This window comes from Eleutherodactylus coqui, chromosome 4, assembly GCF_035609145.1.
Source record: "Eleutherodactylus coqui strain aEleCoq1 chromosome 4, aEleCoq1.hap1, whole genome shotgun sequence".
Lineage (NCBI taxonomy): Eukaryota > Metazoa > Chordata > Amphibia > Anura > Eleutherodactylidae > Eleutherodactylus > Eleutherodactylus coqui.
The window spans coordinates 272464604-272481886 of NC_089840.1; the positions used below are offsets into that span (position 1 = coordinate 272464604).

The 17283-nt window shown below is 45.9% G+C and overlaps 1 protein-coding gene across 4 annotated transcripts in view; it reads right to left on the bottom strand.

Annotated features, from left to right (window-relative positions):
- The window catches only part of LOC136624332 (oocyte zinc finger protein XlCOF6-like), a 459204-nt gene that overhangs the window by 12992 nt on the left and 428929 nt on the right, over positions 1-17283 (bottom strand). The window contains exons 1-5 of one of the 4 annotated variants that reach the window (XM_066598255.1): positions 16573-16659; positions 14454-14633; positions 14250-14373; positions 14104-14168; positions 4595-4697 (exon numbers count right to left, since the gene is read on the bottom strand). The exons of 1 other annotated variant lie outside the window; for it this stretch is intronic. In XM_066598255.1, coding sequence (XP_066454352.1) covers positions 4595-4697; positions 14104-14168; positions 14250-14373; positions 14454-14633; positions 16573-16650 — 550 coding nt within the window. In that variant the 5' untranslated portion in view covers positions 16651-16659. Of the gene's footprint in view, positions 1-4594; positions 4698-14103; positions 14169-14249; positions 14374-14453; positions 14634-16572; positions 16660-17283 lie in introns of those variants that run through there. 2 more of the 4 variants (XM_066598254.1, XM_066598258.1) reach the window with 2 other exon arrangements.

Genomic DNA, 17283 nt, shown 5'->3' on the forward strand with positions numbered 1-17283 from the left:
GCTATTATTGCACCCTTATCCTTGAGAGGTTACACCAGAACAATGAATAAGAGCTGACTGCCTCCACCTAATAGTATTGGTGGGGCAGTATCCATTATAGCGCATGGGTAATTTTGTGATCTATATCTAAGGACCACTGCGATATATTGGACTTAAATAAGGGGTCTTTATATACAGCCTCTTTATCAATGAGACGTTGAACATCCATGTAGAGTAACATAAGGGTGGATGTTCCCACACAACAAACTAAGTGTGGGCTTCTAATAACCTTATATTTGTTGTCCCCTATGGGCGAATGAATGAATACAGGACTTATATATCGAGGTGGTGAATACAGCACTTGATTGCAAACAATAGTGCTGCACAAGGATATAGATTGTTCTGTCTTTTTTGTCCATAAATTTCCCAGATGACCTGGCATAATAGATCCTGTGTTTGATCTCAGTGTTGTTGGAGTTTCATCAATTTACCAACCACTGGCCATTGATCAAACAAATCTATTTGTTGAGATATATATATATATATACAATGATGGCAACAGCCAGATGATTGCCGTATGAGATCTTTAATCTACACTAGATATATCCTGCATGGATTCTAGCACTTGTTGACTATTTCCAGTGTCAGTAGTGTGATAAGGACATATTAACAAAGTACTTTAGGCATAAAGAACGTATCAGTGCTGTCATAAGAAATAAGAGGCACATTATTTTAGTTTTTGATCGCGCATTTTTATTAAGAAGAGTTCAATAAAAGTTATATTTTAATTACCAGCGGTTCCCATCGGTGACTTAGTTCTAGAAAAATAATTATTGGGATATTCGCCTGTCACGGTGATACATGGGCGTCTAGCCACACATTTTTATTAAACATTATATACTGGACTTAGAAGCTAGTCGTGATGCAACCTTCAGTAGGAAGGTACTGCAGGCAGTAGTCCCTCCCTATAAGCTCTTGCCATTATTTGGCATTTCTCCATTGGATGCTGTCATGATGTCGTAGGTGAAACGGGAATTTAGTTTATCATTAATTCCCTTTCTTGAAGGCATCACGACAGCATATGGGCTTATCCCCCCCCCCCCCCCCCCTCCTCTGCCGGCATGTTTATTTTTTTTGTCACATGAGTATATATATAAATCTGTCTTTGGAGGTCAGTGAGGACAATAAAACACACCTTCTGGTTGAGAAATTAGTCACTGTGGTTATTTGGAACACACTGGTGCTTGGTGGAGGGAGAGGTCCTTTTATTCTCTGACTCTTCCTGTCCCTACAGGTCGGCAGAGGAGCAACCTCCATCGGATGCTGTCATGATGCCTTCAAGAAAGGGAATTAACGGTAAACTAAATTCCCGTTTTTCTCATGACTTACTTTGGTTTCACACTTCTGTGAACTAAACATTGGAGCCCCTTCAGAAGAGTGCGGAAGCCTTGTCTGGTATATTGCTTCCATGGCCTTATCACTACATCTCATATACCTCTACATATACAATGCTGCTCACTAAGTCTTTACTTTGGTTATTCAACTGCGCCGTGATAATTAACGTTATAGTTAAACAAATAAGAAGGCCTTAAAATAAGATTCACAATCATATGGGAGCATTAACCCTTTCAGGTAGTCCCAGTAATTCCAAGACAGTCAGCTTTGGACTCGCTTGCTCTTTTCTTCATCTGGGCAGCTGCTGACCTTTACACGACTGTGAGGGGTTAATTCTAGTTTCCCTTTGTAATGAATAAATAAGAGGAAAATAAGTTTAATTTCTCTGAACTGTTATCTGTATTTTCTTTCTTTTCTTGTTCTCACATGAATTATTATCTGTTCTCCTTCTCATGCTGTCCTGGGAAAGTAGTCAAGGATACTTTTACTTTGATAAACTTATCACAGTGTGTTGATGTATCGTCCTTGTAACCGGTGTCTTTGAAAGACGTATTATTAACCCCTTAATGACATGGCCTATTTTGGCGTTGAGGACCAAGCGATTTTTTGGTATTTTTCCATCTCCATTTTTCAAAAGCCAGAACTTTTTTATTTTTCCGTCGACGCGGCCGTATGAGGGCTTGTTTTTTGTGTGGCGAACTGTAGTTTTTATCAGTGCCACTTTTGGGTACATAGACTATATCGTAAAACTTTTATTTTTTTTTTATGATAACAGGGAGAGAAAACGTATCAATTCTGCCATAGATTGTTTTTTCTTTTTTTTACAGCGTTAATCATACAGCATAAATGACACACTAGTTTTTTTCTGCGGGTCGGTACGGTTACAACGATACCAAAATTCTTATATTTTTTTTAAAGTTTTTACACTTTTTTGCAATAAAACCCCTTTTTTTTGGAAATCTTTTTTTTTTTCCTCTATAGCTGCATTCAAAGTCCTGTAACTTTTTTATTTTTTTATGTACGGAGCTCTATGAGGGCTTATTTTTTGTCAGGCAAGCTGTAGTTTTTATTGGTACCATTTTGGGAAATGTACAGCTTTTTTGATCACTTTTATTGCATTTTTTGTGAGGCAAAATGCTAAAAATTAGCATTTTGCCTCTGTTTTGTAGCGGGTTTTTTTTACGCTTTTTGTCGTACAAAATAAATAGCATATTCAACTTTTTGTACAGGTCGTTACGGACGTGTCAATACCCAATATGTGGGGTTTTCATTTTTTTTTACCTTTTTTTATGCTAATATTAGAAAAAGCATAAAAAAGGGGTTTTTTTACATTTTTTTTTAACATTTTTATTTTTTTTACACAATTTGAGTCCCTTTGAGGGACTTGCAGCACTGTGCCTATGATCGCTGTGATAAAGCATGCCAGAGCTATTGCTCTGCCATGCCTTATCGCTTATACAGCGATCATAGGCATAGGCAATACAGGACACCAGTGTCTGGCATCCTGTTGACATGGTGACAGGCCGGGCTCTCGCGATGACATCGCGAGAGCCGACCGGAGACACAGAGGGAGCGCGCTGCCTCTGTGAACCCTTTCCCTGCCGCGATCTACTTAGATCGCGGCAGGGAAGGGGTTAACAGCGGGGGGCGCATCTCCGATGCCCCCCTGCTGTTGCAGCGGGACGCCGGCTGTGACTTACAGCCGTCTCCCGCTGAGGGATAGCGCGGGATCTTATGTGATCTCGCGCTATCCCCAGGACGTAGCGGTACGTCCTGTTGCGGGAAGTACCAGGCTCCCAGGACGTACCGGTACGTCCTGGGGAGGGAAGGGGTTAATTGTTCTTCTCCAGATGTCCAGCGACCTTGGACATGCGCAGTGATTAAATCCTCTATGAAGTAACTTCTTTATATATCGAGATGTTTCAATAAACACTTCACTTCTTCTTTGGCTAACCGCACACCCGTGTGGTCATCCATTTGAGTTGTCTACGAGTACTCGTATCTAAACCGATTGGGAAGCAGACAGCATCAGCTGAACGGTCTGTTTAAGACCCCTAACACGACCATCCTGTCTCGATAACAGAAAGAGTGATGAGCGAGACTCCCTCCCCACCCATGCGCTATGCACACTATCTTCGGTCATTCGGGCCTTTTGATTCACCAGCTTCTGATTTCTTAACCGCTCTACAGTTGGCCCCATTCTATCCTTTGTGGCGGCTCCCAAGCATGGGGGTATGGTTGCATGTGTTGCTGGAGTTGTAATATGGCCTCCATTACTTTAAAAGGGATTGTAAACTACTGATGGCCTATGTGTAGGATAGACTAATAGTAGTAGATCGTCAGAGGTTCACTGTCTGGGATCCCTGCGGATCACTGGGCTAGTGTGCTCATGCACTGAGAGGATTTCTGCAGGAAGCAGACAGCTCCATTCCCACTGCAGTGGCCAAGCCAGGTATTGCAGGCACAGTTTACATTCACTTCAATGCCAAGCCTGGCCACTGCAGTAGAATAGAGATGTTTGCTTTCTGCAGAATCAGCTTAGTCCACCAACCCAACAAACAGCTGATTAGCAAGTGTCGCAAGCCCTGAATACTGATGATCTACTATTTACAGATAGGCCATCAATAATTTAGGACTGGACAACCTATGGTCGCCTGCAAACGGCCAGGTCGGATCCGGCTGCGAGAATTCGGGACCCGACCCGAGCGCCTGCAGAGAGCAGCGCGTACTCACCCGCTCCCGCGGCTCCGGCTGCTTGATGTGCCGGCTGCCAGCGCATGCACAGACGGAAGCCGGCGGCCGGGGAGTGACGTTTCTGCTGGCACCATTCGGTGCTTTCTTAAATGTCTGCTCGGCACCCAGAATTTTCTCCCCGGGCGAGGCTTAGCTTTATTCAATATTCTCTACAGCATGGCCTTTTCTTCAGGGTGGTGCTTCTGCCCCTTCATTTTAGTGATTAGTTGGGGTCTCATCACCGGCCCCCCAACAATCAAACATTTTACCTGTCAAAAGCTTTCTGAAAGTTCAGTTCTCCTTTAAACGCCCCGCAGTGTTACCCCCCATAATAGTAATACACTTTCATCCCCGGTTTACTTGTATTGTAGCTGAATAGAGGGATGTACGGCTGAAGACCCGACAGCACAGAGCTTAAAGCACAGAACTGTTGTAGTCAGCGACTGAGAAGAATCTGGGATGTTCTCTGCATTTAGTGGTCACTCACCTGGGGGGTCATCTGTAGGGATCTCCTCCTTACACGGCTGATCCCCTCTCACATGTGTCTCTGTAGCATCAGTAGGGATTAGATCTTCCTCCAGTTTCACCAGCTGTGAAATAAATAGTGTAAAAGTCGTCACACAGTTGGAGAAGTCGTGTGGAAGGTTTTATATGGCCAGAAAAGGTCATTAATTAGTATGAGGAGTCGGAATGACATGACAGCAGCAGTGATCTGGGCCAAATAGCTGCAGGTCTCCTGTATAACTCCAACCTGTTGCTTCTTTATTCCAACCAGAAGTCTCCAGAACCAGAAAATAGTGATAAGATGCGGAGATCTAATGTCTGCGGTCGGCTGTAATCCTGCCATCTCCAGCTTTCTCATTAAAGGCTCACTCCATCACAAACACAATTTCCATCCCTGCACTCCTCAGCTGATTATCACTCTGAATGTCCTATATACATTGCACTCACTTCCATGCAGCACAGCCTTCTGTCTGATACTTATCAGGCACCATCATCCTTTTTAGATTTCTCATGTTTTCTTAATCTATGCTCTGCTAGCAATCTCATGATACATCAGCATAGCATCTTATAACCGGTGCCATCTCTGCCTGCTGGGAGGTGTCACGTCTAGGTGGCACTAGAACACCACATCTCAGCATGGACACAGGGCGGCATTCACACAAAACTGAAAAAGCACACACAATGTAATGCTGAGAAAGGCTGCATCACTCTAGGCAATTGAAGATGGGGAAACTTGTCCCTTACTAGTCAGTAAGATGGGGAACCCCTGCCTAAATGCGGAGTTAGCGTCCTGGTAAGGTCGACTCCACCGTCTTCACCTAGGGCCTGACTATCCCTGTGAAGGCACCTGGAGGGATTCACTGAACACTGCAAAGCAACTGTACAAACACTAACAAAGTAAAAGGAAAATCAAACCAGCCCTTATCTGTATGTAGATAGCTTTCCCTCAAAATAGAGGCTCCAACCATTATCACCAACTGAACTGTATACACAGCAATGGACAAGCTAAGGGGTAGGAATATAAAGCCCTCCTCACCTGCTGCTAGGGAGCACAGAGAAGGAACCACAACCCAAACCCTCTCTCACAGGTCGGACTCTCAGAAAGAATACCAGCATGCTGCATGCATGTACTGATAGCAGCCAGCAGACTGATAGTGGTAGAGTGACTGGTCTGTCCCTACATCGTGGCCAACATGCCACGACTCTCGTGACCGACAAGCCACAACAGGAGGACGGTGTATTTATCATTACCCTCTATATTCTCCCTAAAAGGCTATAAGTATACAATAAGGGAAAATGAACAGTCATCTCCTTGATTAGAACTGTGTGACAGGAGCCTCTAATCATCATCAGTAATTGTGAGAAGAGTTTCTGACCCCCATGAAGAGCTGTGGTAGTACAGTCCATAGAGATTCATCCTCCAGGAAGTCCTGGTGAGTAGGATTGTTCTCTTTAGGAGTCACATAGAGACAAGTAATACCCAGACGGTCACAATGAGGTCACATGACCCATCTGAAGATAAGGACTCCAGGAATTTTAAGAGAAAGGAATAACTAAACAAGGCTGACATAGATACTGGGGGACGAGTTCCATAGTGAATAAAAAAAAAATAGTTACCTGAAGTGGCCCTTTCAGGGGAATGTTTCAACAATACTTTTTTTCACCAGATAGTGAAATCTCTCCCACTTTTCTAATCTGGGTTTAATTTTTAGATAATGGATTTTTTTTATTTCATTGCCTGTACATCACCACGAGGGCGGCCATCTTACCTTTGCTGCCGACATATCAGTTTCAGCAGCTACAGTGCTTTGTGAAAGTATTCACCTCTATTGGTGTTTTTTTGTGTTTTGTTACATGATTAGGAATGAAGATGGAATTCTGAAGGGGTTTTGCTATTTGCTTTACACCACATGCCAATTACTTGGAAGTTACAAAATATATTTTTACAGTGACCCATAGTATGGTAGAGTTGGGCGGGACCTCCAGGGTCATCAGGTCCAACTCCCTGCTCAATGCAGGATTCACTAAATAATCCCAGACAGATGTCGGGCCAGCTTCTGTTTGAAAACGTCCCTTGACGGAGAACTCACTACCTCCCATGGCAGCCTGTTCCCCTCATTGATCACTCACACTCGCAGAAATTGTTTCTAATATGTAATTTGTGTCTCCTCCCTGTCAGTTTCATCTCATTGCTTCTAACCTTTCCCTGTGCAGATGAGAATAGGGCTGATCCCTCCGCACTGTGACAGCCCTTCAGATATTTGTAGACAGCCATTAAGTCTCCTTTCAGCCTTCTTTTTTGCAAGCTAAACATTCCTAGATCCTTTAACTGTTCCTCATTGCACAGGATTTGCAGACCACTTACCATCCTCGTAGCGCTGCTTTGAGCTTGCTCTTTACAAATCCCTGAATTGTGTTCTCCTTTTTTGCTGCTGCATCACATTGTTGACTCATGTTCAGTCTGTGATTCATTAGTATACCCAAGTCTTTTTCACATGTGCTGCTTAGCCCAATTCCTCCTATTCTGTTTGTTCTTTTTAAATTATTTTTCTTGCCCAGAGGTAGGACTTTGCATTTCTCCTCATTAAATACTACTCTGTTAGTCGCCGTCCACTGTTCACGTTTTTTAAAAATCTTTTTGAATCCTTTCTCTTTCTTCTCTAGTGTTAGATATCCCTCCTTGCTTTGTGTCTTCTGAAAATTTGATCAGGTTCCCCTCAATCCCCTCCTCCAGATCATGTAAAAAGATGTTGAACACTGGGCCCAGGACAGAGCCTTTTGGTATACCACTTGATACATTGTTCAAGTTGGATGTGCAGCCATTTATGACCACTCTTTGTGTACGATCACTCAGCCAGTTGTGAATCCACCTAACAGTTGCCTTGTCAATCCCATATTTGGTCATTTTTTCAATAAGTATGGTATGAGATACTTTGTCAAATGCTTTACTAATGTTAAGATATACTATATCCGCCGCATTTTCCTCATCAACCCAGTCTGTGATTTTGTCATAAAAGGAAATTAAATTTGTCTGGCATGACTTGCTTGTTACAAACCCATGCTGGCTCTGATTAATTACTCCATTGTCATCGAAGTACTTGCATACATGCAGAAGATTATATACATGGGAAGATCACTTGTTGTTACATCTACTTTCTGAGAGAAAACACATACAAAATAGGAATTTAAAAGTTCAGCCTTCTCAACATTATTTTCCCCTTAGACTCCTCCAGTGTAGCCTTAGTAGTAGGTCAGGAATGCTACCTTTTCTCCTTAGGGAGAGCACCTAGAAGGTGAGTGAGGGGACTTGTAAGGCTAATCATGCTCCTCTGGGTAATATGCAAATAAAGGAGATGGAACAATTCCTCTGCAGCACCACCTATTGAAAGGCAGCTTTCCTGCAAATCAATGTTAGACTCTTTATACAAGTCTTGTTACAATGAATGGGAATTAAAAGCCAAGTCAGAATCCATACACAGACAGCTGTTTCACAGATTTAGAAGTATATTTAGGGTCCTTGTCCTGACGGAAGATGATTCTCCATTCTAGTCTCACATCTTTGTCAGACTGAAAAATGTTTTTCTTCAGAATTGCCCTGTATTTACTGCCATCCATCTTTCCTTTCCCATGATGCTATGCTGCCACCATTGCGCTTCACTGTAGGAACGGTGAAAGAAAATGGTGGGAAGTGTTGGTTTGCGCCACACATAACGTTTCCTGTGATTGTCAAAAAGTTCAGTTTTAGTCTTATTTGATCAGAGAACCTTCTCCCATGTGTTTAGGGAGTCTTCCACATGCTGTTTGCAAAGTCAAAATGTTTTCTTATGTTTCTCTTTAAGTAACAGCTCTTTTCTAGAAGCTCTTTCATAAAGCCCCACTATGTAGAGTGTATGGTGTTAGGCCGGCTACGCGTGTTTGTCGCCCCCTTGCTATTCTGGGCAGATGCGGGCGTCCTTTTGCTCCTCCTGTATGAATGGACTCTTAGCTTCTACTTTCTAACAGCACTGCTGGAGTTATGCCTCCTTAGTGCCCTCAGCCCAGCTGCAGGGTAATAGGCTACTAACCTCCTATTTTGTAGAGCTGGGGATCCTCCTTCTTTGCCTGATTTTTTTTAGCATTTTTCCCCCCAATAAAACAAAAATAGCCCTTTATGCCACGGGAAAAAAAACGCAGCAAAAATTATTTTGGTAGCTAATGGAAAAAAATAGGGCAGTAAAACCACCACACAGGCAAAATCCCTAAAAAGTGTCTGGTCCTAACGCTACAAAACAGCCTGGTCCTTAAGAGGTTAAAATCCATTTAATTGCAGGTTGTAATGCAACACAACAAGGAAACACCAAGTGGAGTGAATACTTCCACAAGACACTGCATGCTTTGCAGGCACCTCATGGGCCATTCATATCACAGTTTGCGGGTCCGCGTGGTAGACCTTTATTACAGCAGAGCAGTGCGAGCAGGTCCTGTCGTGAATGGTAGATAACATGTCCAGCAATGTGTTGAACACTTAGTCTTCTACGCAGTCCACTACTCCCAGCCTAGGGACTGCACCTTTGAATCCTCTGGCTGCTCCTCCTTCCTCCCAGCCTCCTCACTCCATGAAAATGACATATTCTGAGCAGGCAGACTCCCAGGAACTGTTCCCGGGTCCCTGCCCTGAGTGGGAAAAAACAGTTCCTCTCTCACCTGAGGAGTTTGTCATGACCGATGCCCAATATTTGGAAAGTTCCCGGAGTCCGGGTGATGAGGCTGGGAACTTCCGGCAACTGTCTCAAGAGCTTTTTGTGGATGAGGATGATGAGACACAGTTGTCTGTCAGTGAGGTAGTAGTAAGGGCAGTAAGTCCAAGGGAAGAGTGCACAGAGGATTCGAAGAAAGAGCTGCTGGACGATGAGGTGACTGACCCCACCTGGCTTGCTAAGCTTTCTGAAGACAGGGCTTCAGAGGCGGAGGAAAGTGCAGCAGCAGGACAGGTTGGAAGAGGCAGTGGGATGGCCAGGCCTAAAGCAAAGAATCCCCCAACTGTTTCCCACAGCACCCCCTCGCGGCAAGCCTCCGTGCAGAGGGCCAGATATTCAAAGGTTTGGATGTTTTTTAGTGAGAGCGCGGACGAACAGTGGTGTGCAACCTGTGCTGCACCAAGATCAGTCGGGGAACCACCCCTACCAGCCTCACCGCCACTAGCATGCACAAGCTTTAAACGTGCACATTTCCAAATAAATCAGCCTGAAGATGCTGCCGTACAGGCTTGTGGAAACAGAGGCTTTCAAAAACATGATGGCGGCAGCGGTCCCGCGCTACTCGGTCCCCAGTCGCCACTATTTTTTCCGGTGTGCCGTCCCCGCCCTACACCAGCACGTCTCCTGCAACATTAACCATGCCCTCACCAACGCAGTTACTGGGAAGCTCCACTTAACGACGGACATGTGGACAAGTACTGGCGGCCAGGGACACTGTCTCCCTGACGGCACATTGGGTGAACTTGGTGGAGGCTGGGACCAAGTCAGAGCCTGGACTGCTTATGTGCTACCCACACCAAGAATAGCAGGTCCTACCTCTGTGCTGGTATCTGCGGCGTATTATGCCACCTCCTCCAACTCCCCCCCTCCTCCTCCTCCGCCACCTCCACTTCTCAATTAAGAAGTGTGAGCACGTCGCCAGCAGTCGGTAGCACGTGACGCAGCAGCACAGCGGTGGGCAAGCGTCAGCAAGCCGTGCTGAAACTAATCAGCTTAGGTGACAAGAGGCACACGGCCCCCATGCTGTTACAGGGTCTGACAGAGTAGACCGACCTCTGGCTTTCGCCACTGAGGCTCCAACTGGGCATGGTCGTGTGTGACAATAGCTGTAACCTGGTGGTGGCTCTGCAGCTTGGCAGCGTCACACACGTGCCATGTCTGGCCCACGTCTTCAATCTGGTGGTTCAGCAGTTTCTGAAAAACTACCTCCAACTTGTCTGAACTGCTCAGCAAGGTGCGCCGCGTGTGCGCACATTTCCGCAAGTCCACCACGGATGCTGCCACCCTCAGGACACTGCAACATCGGTTTCAACTGCCAGAGCACCGACTGCTGTGTGATGTGCCCATGCGCTGGAATTCTACGCTGCGCATGTTGGCCCGGCTGTACGAGCAGTGTAGAGCAATTGTGGAATACCAGCTGCAACATGGGTGGCGGAATGATAGTCAGCCTCCGCAGTTCTTTATAGAGGAGTGGGCATGGATAGCAGGCATCTGCCAGGTCCTTGGAAACTTTGAGGAGTCTACCCAAATGGTGAGCGGCGATGCGGCCATCATTAGCATTACCATCCTGCTGCTTTGCCTGCTGAGAAGTTCACTGCGAAACATAAAGGCCAACGTTTTGCGGTTAGAACCAGAGACGGGGATGACAGTATTTCGCTTGATAGCCAGACCACCATCTCAGCGCGTTTTGGAAAATGAGGGTGAAGGGGGAGGGGGAGGAGGAGGGGGAAGAGACTGCTGGTCACACTGCAGAGGGTACCCATGTTGCTTCCCTCTCATCAGTTCAGCGTGTATTGGCTGAAGAGGAGGAGGAGGCGCATCCTCCTAGTGAGGACAGCGATGTGCTGCGTACTGGGACCCTGGCACACATGGCTGACTTCATGTTAGGCTGCCTTTCCCGTGACCCGCGCTTTAGCCGTATTCTGGCTAACATGGATTACTGGGTGTACACCCTTCTCGACCCATGGTGTGAGGAGAATCTTTCCACTCTCATTCCCGAAGAGGAAAAGGGTACGAGAGTGATGCAATACCACAAGGCCCTGGTGGAAAAAGTGATGCTAAAGTTCCCATCTGACAGCGCTAGAAGACGCAGTTCGGAGAGCCAACTAGCAGGGGAGGTGCGGGGATCAGGCAGCATGTCAAGCGCAGGCAGGGGAACATTCTCCAAGGCCTTTGCCAGTTTTATGTCTCCCCAGCAAGACTGTGTCACCACTCCCCAGTCAAGACTGAGTCAGAGGGAGCACTGTAAAAAGATGCGAGGGAGTACATAGCCGACCGTACCAACGTCCTCCGTGATGCCTCTGCTCCATACAAATATTGGGTGTTAAAGCTGGACACGTGGCACGAACTTGTGCTGTACGCCCTGGAGGTACTGGCCTGCCCTGCCGCTAGTGTCTTGTCAGAGAGGGTGTTTAGTGCAGCTGGGGGCGATCATCACGGAAAAGCGTACCTGCCTGTCAACTCACAGAGCCGACATGCTTACCCTCATAAAGGGGTGGAATCAGCGGATCCTAAAGATTCTTTTCGTTGCAACAGGAGAAAAATGCATCCTCTATCACTCCAAAAAAGGGGAGAATTAGCTTTGTCTATCCCTCTCGAATATTACTCCTCCTCCTCCTCAAACAGCATGTCATCACGCTGAACTGCCAATTTTTTTGCGGCCCAAAAGGCTCTGTTAAAAGTTTTAAAAGTTTAACTGAAAACCAATTTTTTTGGAGGGCTGCCTCCAGGCTCGGTTACAAATTAAGCAACAACGAGCTATATCTTTAAAAAATGTTTATGGGTTTCACCTGCCCTCGGGGTTCAGCAATTTTTCAGGGGTACACTTGTACTCTTGGAAGACTAATTTTTCCGGGCTTCGCCTATACTCTTGGTAACCATATTTGTTAGGTGTTCGCCTATACCCTTGGTACACCAATGTTTCAGGGGTCCGGCTATACAGTTACTACAGGAAGGTTTGAGAGGTTCGCCTATATTCTTGCTACAGAAATGTTTCAGGGGTCTGCCTATACACTTACAATAGGAAGGTTTGAGGGGTTCGCTTATACTCTTGCTACAGAAATGTTTCAGGGGTTCGCCTATACTGTGGGTGCGCAAAGGTTTCCCATAGCAGTGTTCAGCTGTCTGGCACAAATGCACAGAATGACTTGGGCAGAAGTGTGGGCCGAGGTCCTGGGCGGGGTGAAACTCTGCCATGTTTGGGCACTCTCATTTCTTTATGTGTAATACTGTCTTTGGCTTTCATGGGCTCACCTATGCTATGGGTGCACAAAGGTTTCCCAGCGCGGTGTTCAGCTATCTGACACATTCACCGGATGAATTGTGTGGGGACACATGGATTTCCCAAAGCTATGTAACTCACGGCACATTGGGTCAACCAGGTGGAGACTGGGACCGAGCCTGACCCAGGGCCTGCTCACGTGCTTCCCACACAGAGTATTGCGGGTCCTACCTTGGTCACGGTTTCTCGGGCTTATTATGCCACCTCCTCCTCCTCCTTGGGGTCTGGGGATCAGCGTCGGCCGGCATGTATTATCTCTTGTGCTACAAATTAGCACAGTTATCCGAGATACTGGATTGGAGCATTCACAGGAAGCGAAACAAAGTTCATGAGACTTTCAGAGGGTCACTGTATACCTGTGGTGTCTACTTTGGCGACACCTCTGGCTTCAAATAAATCTTTGGTTTAAGAATGCGTTGCTGTGTTGTGGAGATGTGTAGAAGTGCTGGCACCTGAGTCCCCTTTATGCCCAGGTTTGCGGCTCCTTATAATTTTGTGACGGAGGTGGCACGGGATTGTAATTATGACCGTACGTCAATTTATCGTCAATTTTCATCAGCATATTGGGCTATCACCCACATTTTCAAAGAGGGTCGCTGCCTGACCCTGTCAACCTTCTGCAGTGTTTGTCTCCGGCTCCTCCTCATCACAGACGCACTTATAAATAGACAGGAAGGTGATGAGGCCAGCTGAATGCTACGCAGGGAAATTTTTGTGTGCGCTGTGGACGCAGGGTTGTGCGGATGATTGGACAGCAATGCCAGCATGTAACACAGGAGAAGAGGCAGTGGTTTCACTCGCAGGCCGTGATTGGCCTCCGTTGCACATAGTGTGGTGCTTAGCTAAGATGTGCCAGTGCGTGTGCCATGCCGCTTATGGTCTGGCCCAAGTAAACTGTTAGGGGGGTGACCGCAAGGCTCTTGCCCCCAATTTGGCTTAATAGTGGGACCTGGGAGCCTCAGATGCACCCATGCATGCTGCCCATGCGGTTCCCTATCCATTTCTGTGGTGTTTCCATAACTTTCTCATGTTTTTAGGTGTTTCACACAACCTCCCCCATGACGAGCATCGGTCAGCATGAAAAATGCTCGAGTCCCCCATTGACTTCAATGAGATTCGTTATTCGAAACAAGCTCTCAAACATTATGAAAAGTTCGACTTGAGCATTTTGGTGCTCTCTCATCTCTAGTAATGAATCATGGAATTGATGTAAAAGCACAAATTTCAGTATCAAGCTGATGCCTGATGAGTATCCGACAGGAGACTGCACTGCATGGAAGTGGCTGCAATATACAGAGTGTGACAGGCAATCAGATGAGAGGGACAGGGATGGAAAAATTTGCTTTTGCAACAGTGTCCCTTTAACATAAAACTTGATTTATACAAGAGGTCATTATCTGATTAAGCATTCCCTTTAAACAATCATAACTATTATAATACTATTGGATAAAAGACATTCAGAACTTTATGTCCTACCTGATCATCCTGTGGAAGAAGAGGCCGGGGACATCTCTCCGCTGCTGTTCTCTTACTGGATCTACCTGCAGAAAACACAGACAGCCACTGAATTCATTCTCTACATACAAATAATAAAGGCCATGTGGATTTAGTCCTGCTATTACCTGGTGATGGGGGGGGCTGGTGGTCCTCCATCATGACGTCCTTGTACAGATCCTTGTGTCCTTCTAAATACTCCCACTCCTCCATGGAGAAATAGACAGCGACGTCCTGACACCTTATAGGAACCTGAGAACATAATGATACCATCATCACCCAGACACGTTATACCATCATAGTGTTACTGTATAATGTCCCAGCAGCGTCACCTCTCCAGTCAGCAGCTCAATCATCTTCCTGGTGAGTTCTAGGATCTTCTGCTCATTGATCTCCTCCAGTATCAGGGGGTGAGGTGGAGGCCCTGTGATTGGGCTCAGGGGTCTTCCCCATCCATCAGACACCGGGGCCTGACAGCCATCACTAGAAGTCTTCTTCACTACCGTGTAATCCTGTTTATGGGGAGACACATCCATCAATATCCCTGCAGACATTCCCAGAGTCCTTCATCTCTCCCGTCATATCATCTGTTATTAGGGGGGTTTGTCCAATTTCATGATAAAAAGAACTAAGCAATGCAGAGAAATTACATAAAACAAGCTTCTGTATTCGATCTAATGCCGCCATTAAGCTTCTACCCGCTGGACTTTGTTTAATCGCCTGCAGTGATGACATCATGTTAACAACACGCGACCGCCGCAGCGGAAAACAGATGAAAGTGTAGCGTTTAACTGACCCGTAGGCTATAGTGGGGTAAACCTAGTTAAGTAAAGTATACGTTTGACTACGTTTAGCCAGGAACAGGTTTCCATACATTTTGTTATGGGACTGAACAGCGCAGCCGACTGCCCTTGTGTGTCCAACAAAATAAACGTGTGGAAACATACTTATATTTTTAACATTGCAGTCATTGAAAAACATACAGAAATATTTGGCTGTGGGTTTCCACACACTAAACGTGTACGTGTTTTCAGATCAAATGCCTTGAAGGGTAAAAAAATGTTGAACTTTAAAACCCTTTTAAAAAAAGGTTTACAGTGAAGAACGTATACCGGGCATGGGATTTAAAGAGAAAACGTATGCTTAAAATGTATTAAGTTTTACACAGTTTTCATGTATGTTTCCTGCATACCAGAACCCAACAATTATCATTCATTTTCGCTCATTTGAGCGATTCTTTGAATGATATAATTGCTCCATCTAAAAGCCCTCTAACTCTGTAGGCTTGAAGGGGTAGACAGTGAGGAAGCGCTCAGCACTGGAGACCTGGGAAAGATTATTATGGGCTGTTTTATTGTTTTTTTAGCATGGACAGCTTAAAAACCATCTCTGAATACCTCTCAAAGTAGCACCTTTCCATGTGTGTATGTTAGCGGGCCGGTAGAGTAGGATGTGTCCATGTCTGCATATAAGTGGGCTGATAGAGGAGGACGTGTCCATGTCTGCATGTAAGCGGGCCGGTAGTGTAGGACCAGTCTAACTCTGCATGCAAGTGGGCCAGTAGAGTAGGACCTTTCCATGTCTGCATGTAAGCAGGCCGGTAGAGTAGGACCTGTCCATGTCTGCATGTAAGCGGGCCGGTAGAGTAGGACCTGTCCATGTCTGCGTGTTAGCGGACCGGTAGAGTAGGACCTGTCCATGTCTGCATGTAAGTGGGCCAGTAGAGTAGGACCTTTCCATGTCTGCATGTAAGGAGCCCGGTAGAGTATGACCTGTCCATGTCTGCATGTAAGGAGGCCGGTAGAGTAGGACCTCTCCGTGTCTGCATGTAAGAAGATCGGAAAAGTAGGACCTCTCCGTGTCTGCATGTAAGAAGGTCGGAAAAGTAGGACCTATCCGCGTCTACATGTAAGAGGGCTGGAAAAGTAGGACCTATCCGTGTCTGCATGTAAGAGGGCTGGTTGAGTAGGACCTGTCTAACTCTGCATGTAAGTGGGCCAGTAGAATAGGACCTGTCCATGTCTGCATGTAAGGGGGCTGGTAGAGTAGGACCTGTACATGTCTGCATGTAAGCCGGCCAGTAGAGTAGGACCTGTCCATGTCTGCATGTAAGGGGGCTGGTAGAGTAGGACCTGTACATGTCTGCATGTAAGGGGGCTGGTAGAGTAGGACCTGTACATGTCTGCATGTAAGCCGGCCGGTAGAGTAGGACCTGTCCATGTCGGCGTGTAAGCAAACCGGTAAAGTGGGACCTGTCCATGTCTGCATATAAGCTGGCCAATAGAATTGAATCTAAGGATAGCCTGTATGGGGGCAACAGAGGCGAGTAGAGATACAACAAGAATGGCGATACTGTCAGCGAGGTTGCATCTGCCAAGCTACGAGGCGGTCAGGTCATTTTTAACAAACATAATAATGATGGAAGGTGATGTCATCCCCAGAATCTCTCACCTCTCCTGTAAGCCGGAAGAGTATCTCTAGGGTGAGGTTGAATATACTCTCCGCCATCTTGTCCCTCTTCCTATCCATCCTTGTCGGATCAATCAGGATTATTATCCGAGATAAAAGATATAAGCTGAGGATCATAAATGGAGAGAAGACAAGACAATGTAACATCATACAACCTTCTCCCCCCTCCGTAATAATACAATTACTGCAGATAATAAGGGGAACTGTGTGAGGAGATATCAAAGGGGATTTCCAGGCAAATACTATTGAGTAATCATCATCAGGATAGGTCATCAATAGTTGATCCTCGTGGATCTGCTGCTCAGTTGATCGTGTGGCCCGCAATAAATGCAGCTGATCCCCACTCCACTGACAGCGGGCCAGACGATCAGCTGACTGTAAGGGATCCTGAGTGGTGGATCCTCGGCAATGAAGTATTCATGACCAATCCTGAGGAGAAGTCATCACCCGTATTTGCTCAAGAAAACCTTTAGCCGTTGCGGATTTTGGTGTGGATCTGCAATAAACACTGCAATGTATTTTGATCTGCAGAAATTGAAGCAAATATGTGTGTGGAATTTCCGCTGTGGATTCCATGTCCAGAAGTCACACGCAATTTTTTTTTACAAACAAATTTGAAATCTGCAGATGGAGAAATCTGCTCCAAAAACTGTAGACTAGAGTAAGAATTTCCCATTAAAATTCCATACGCAG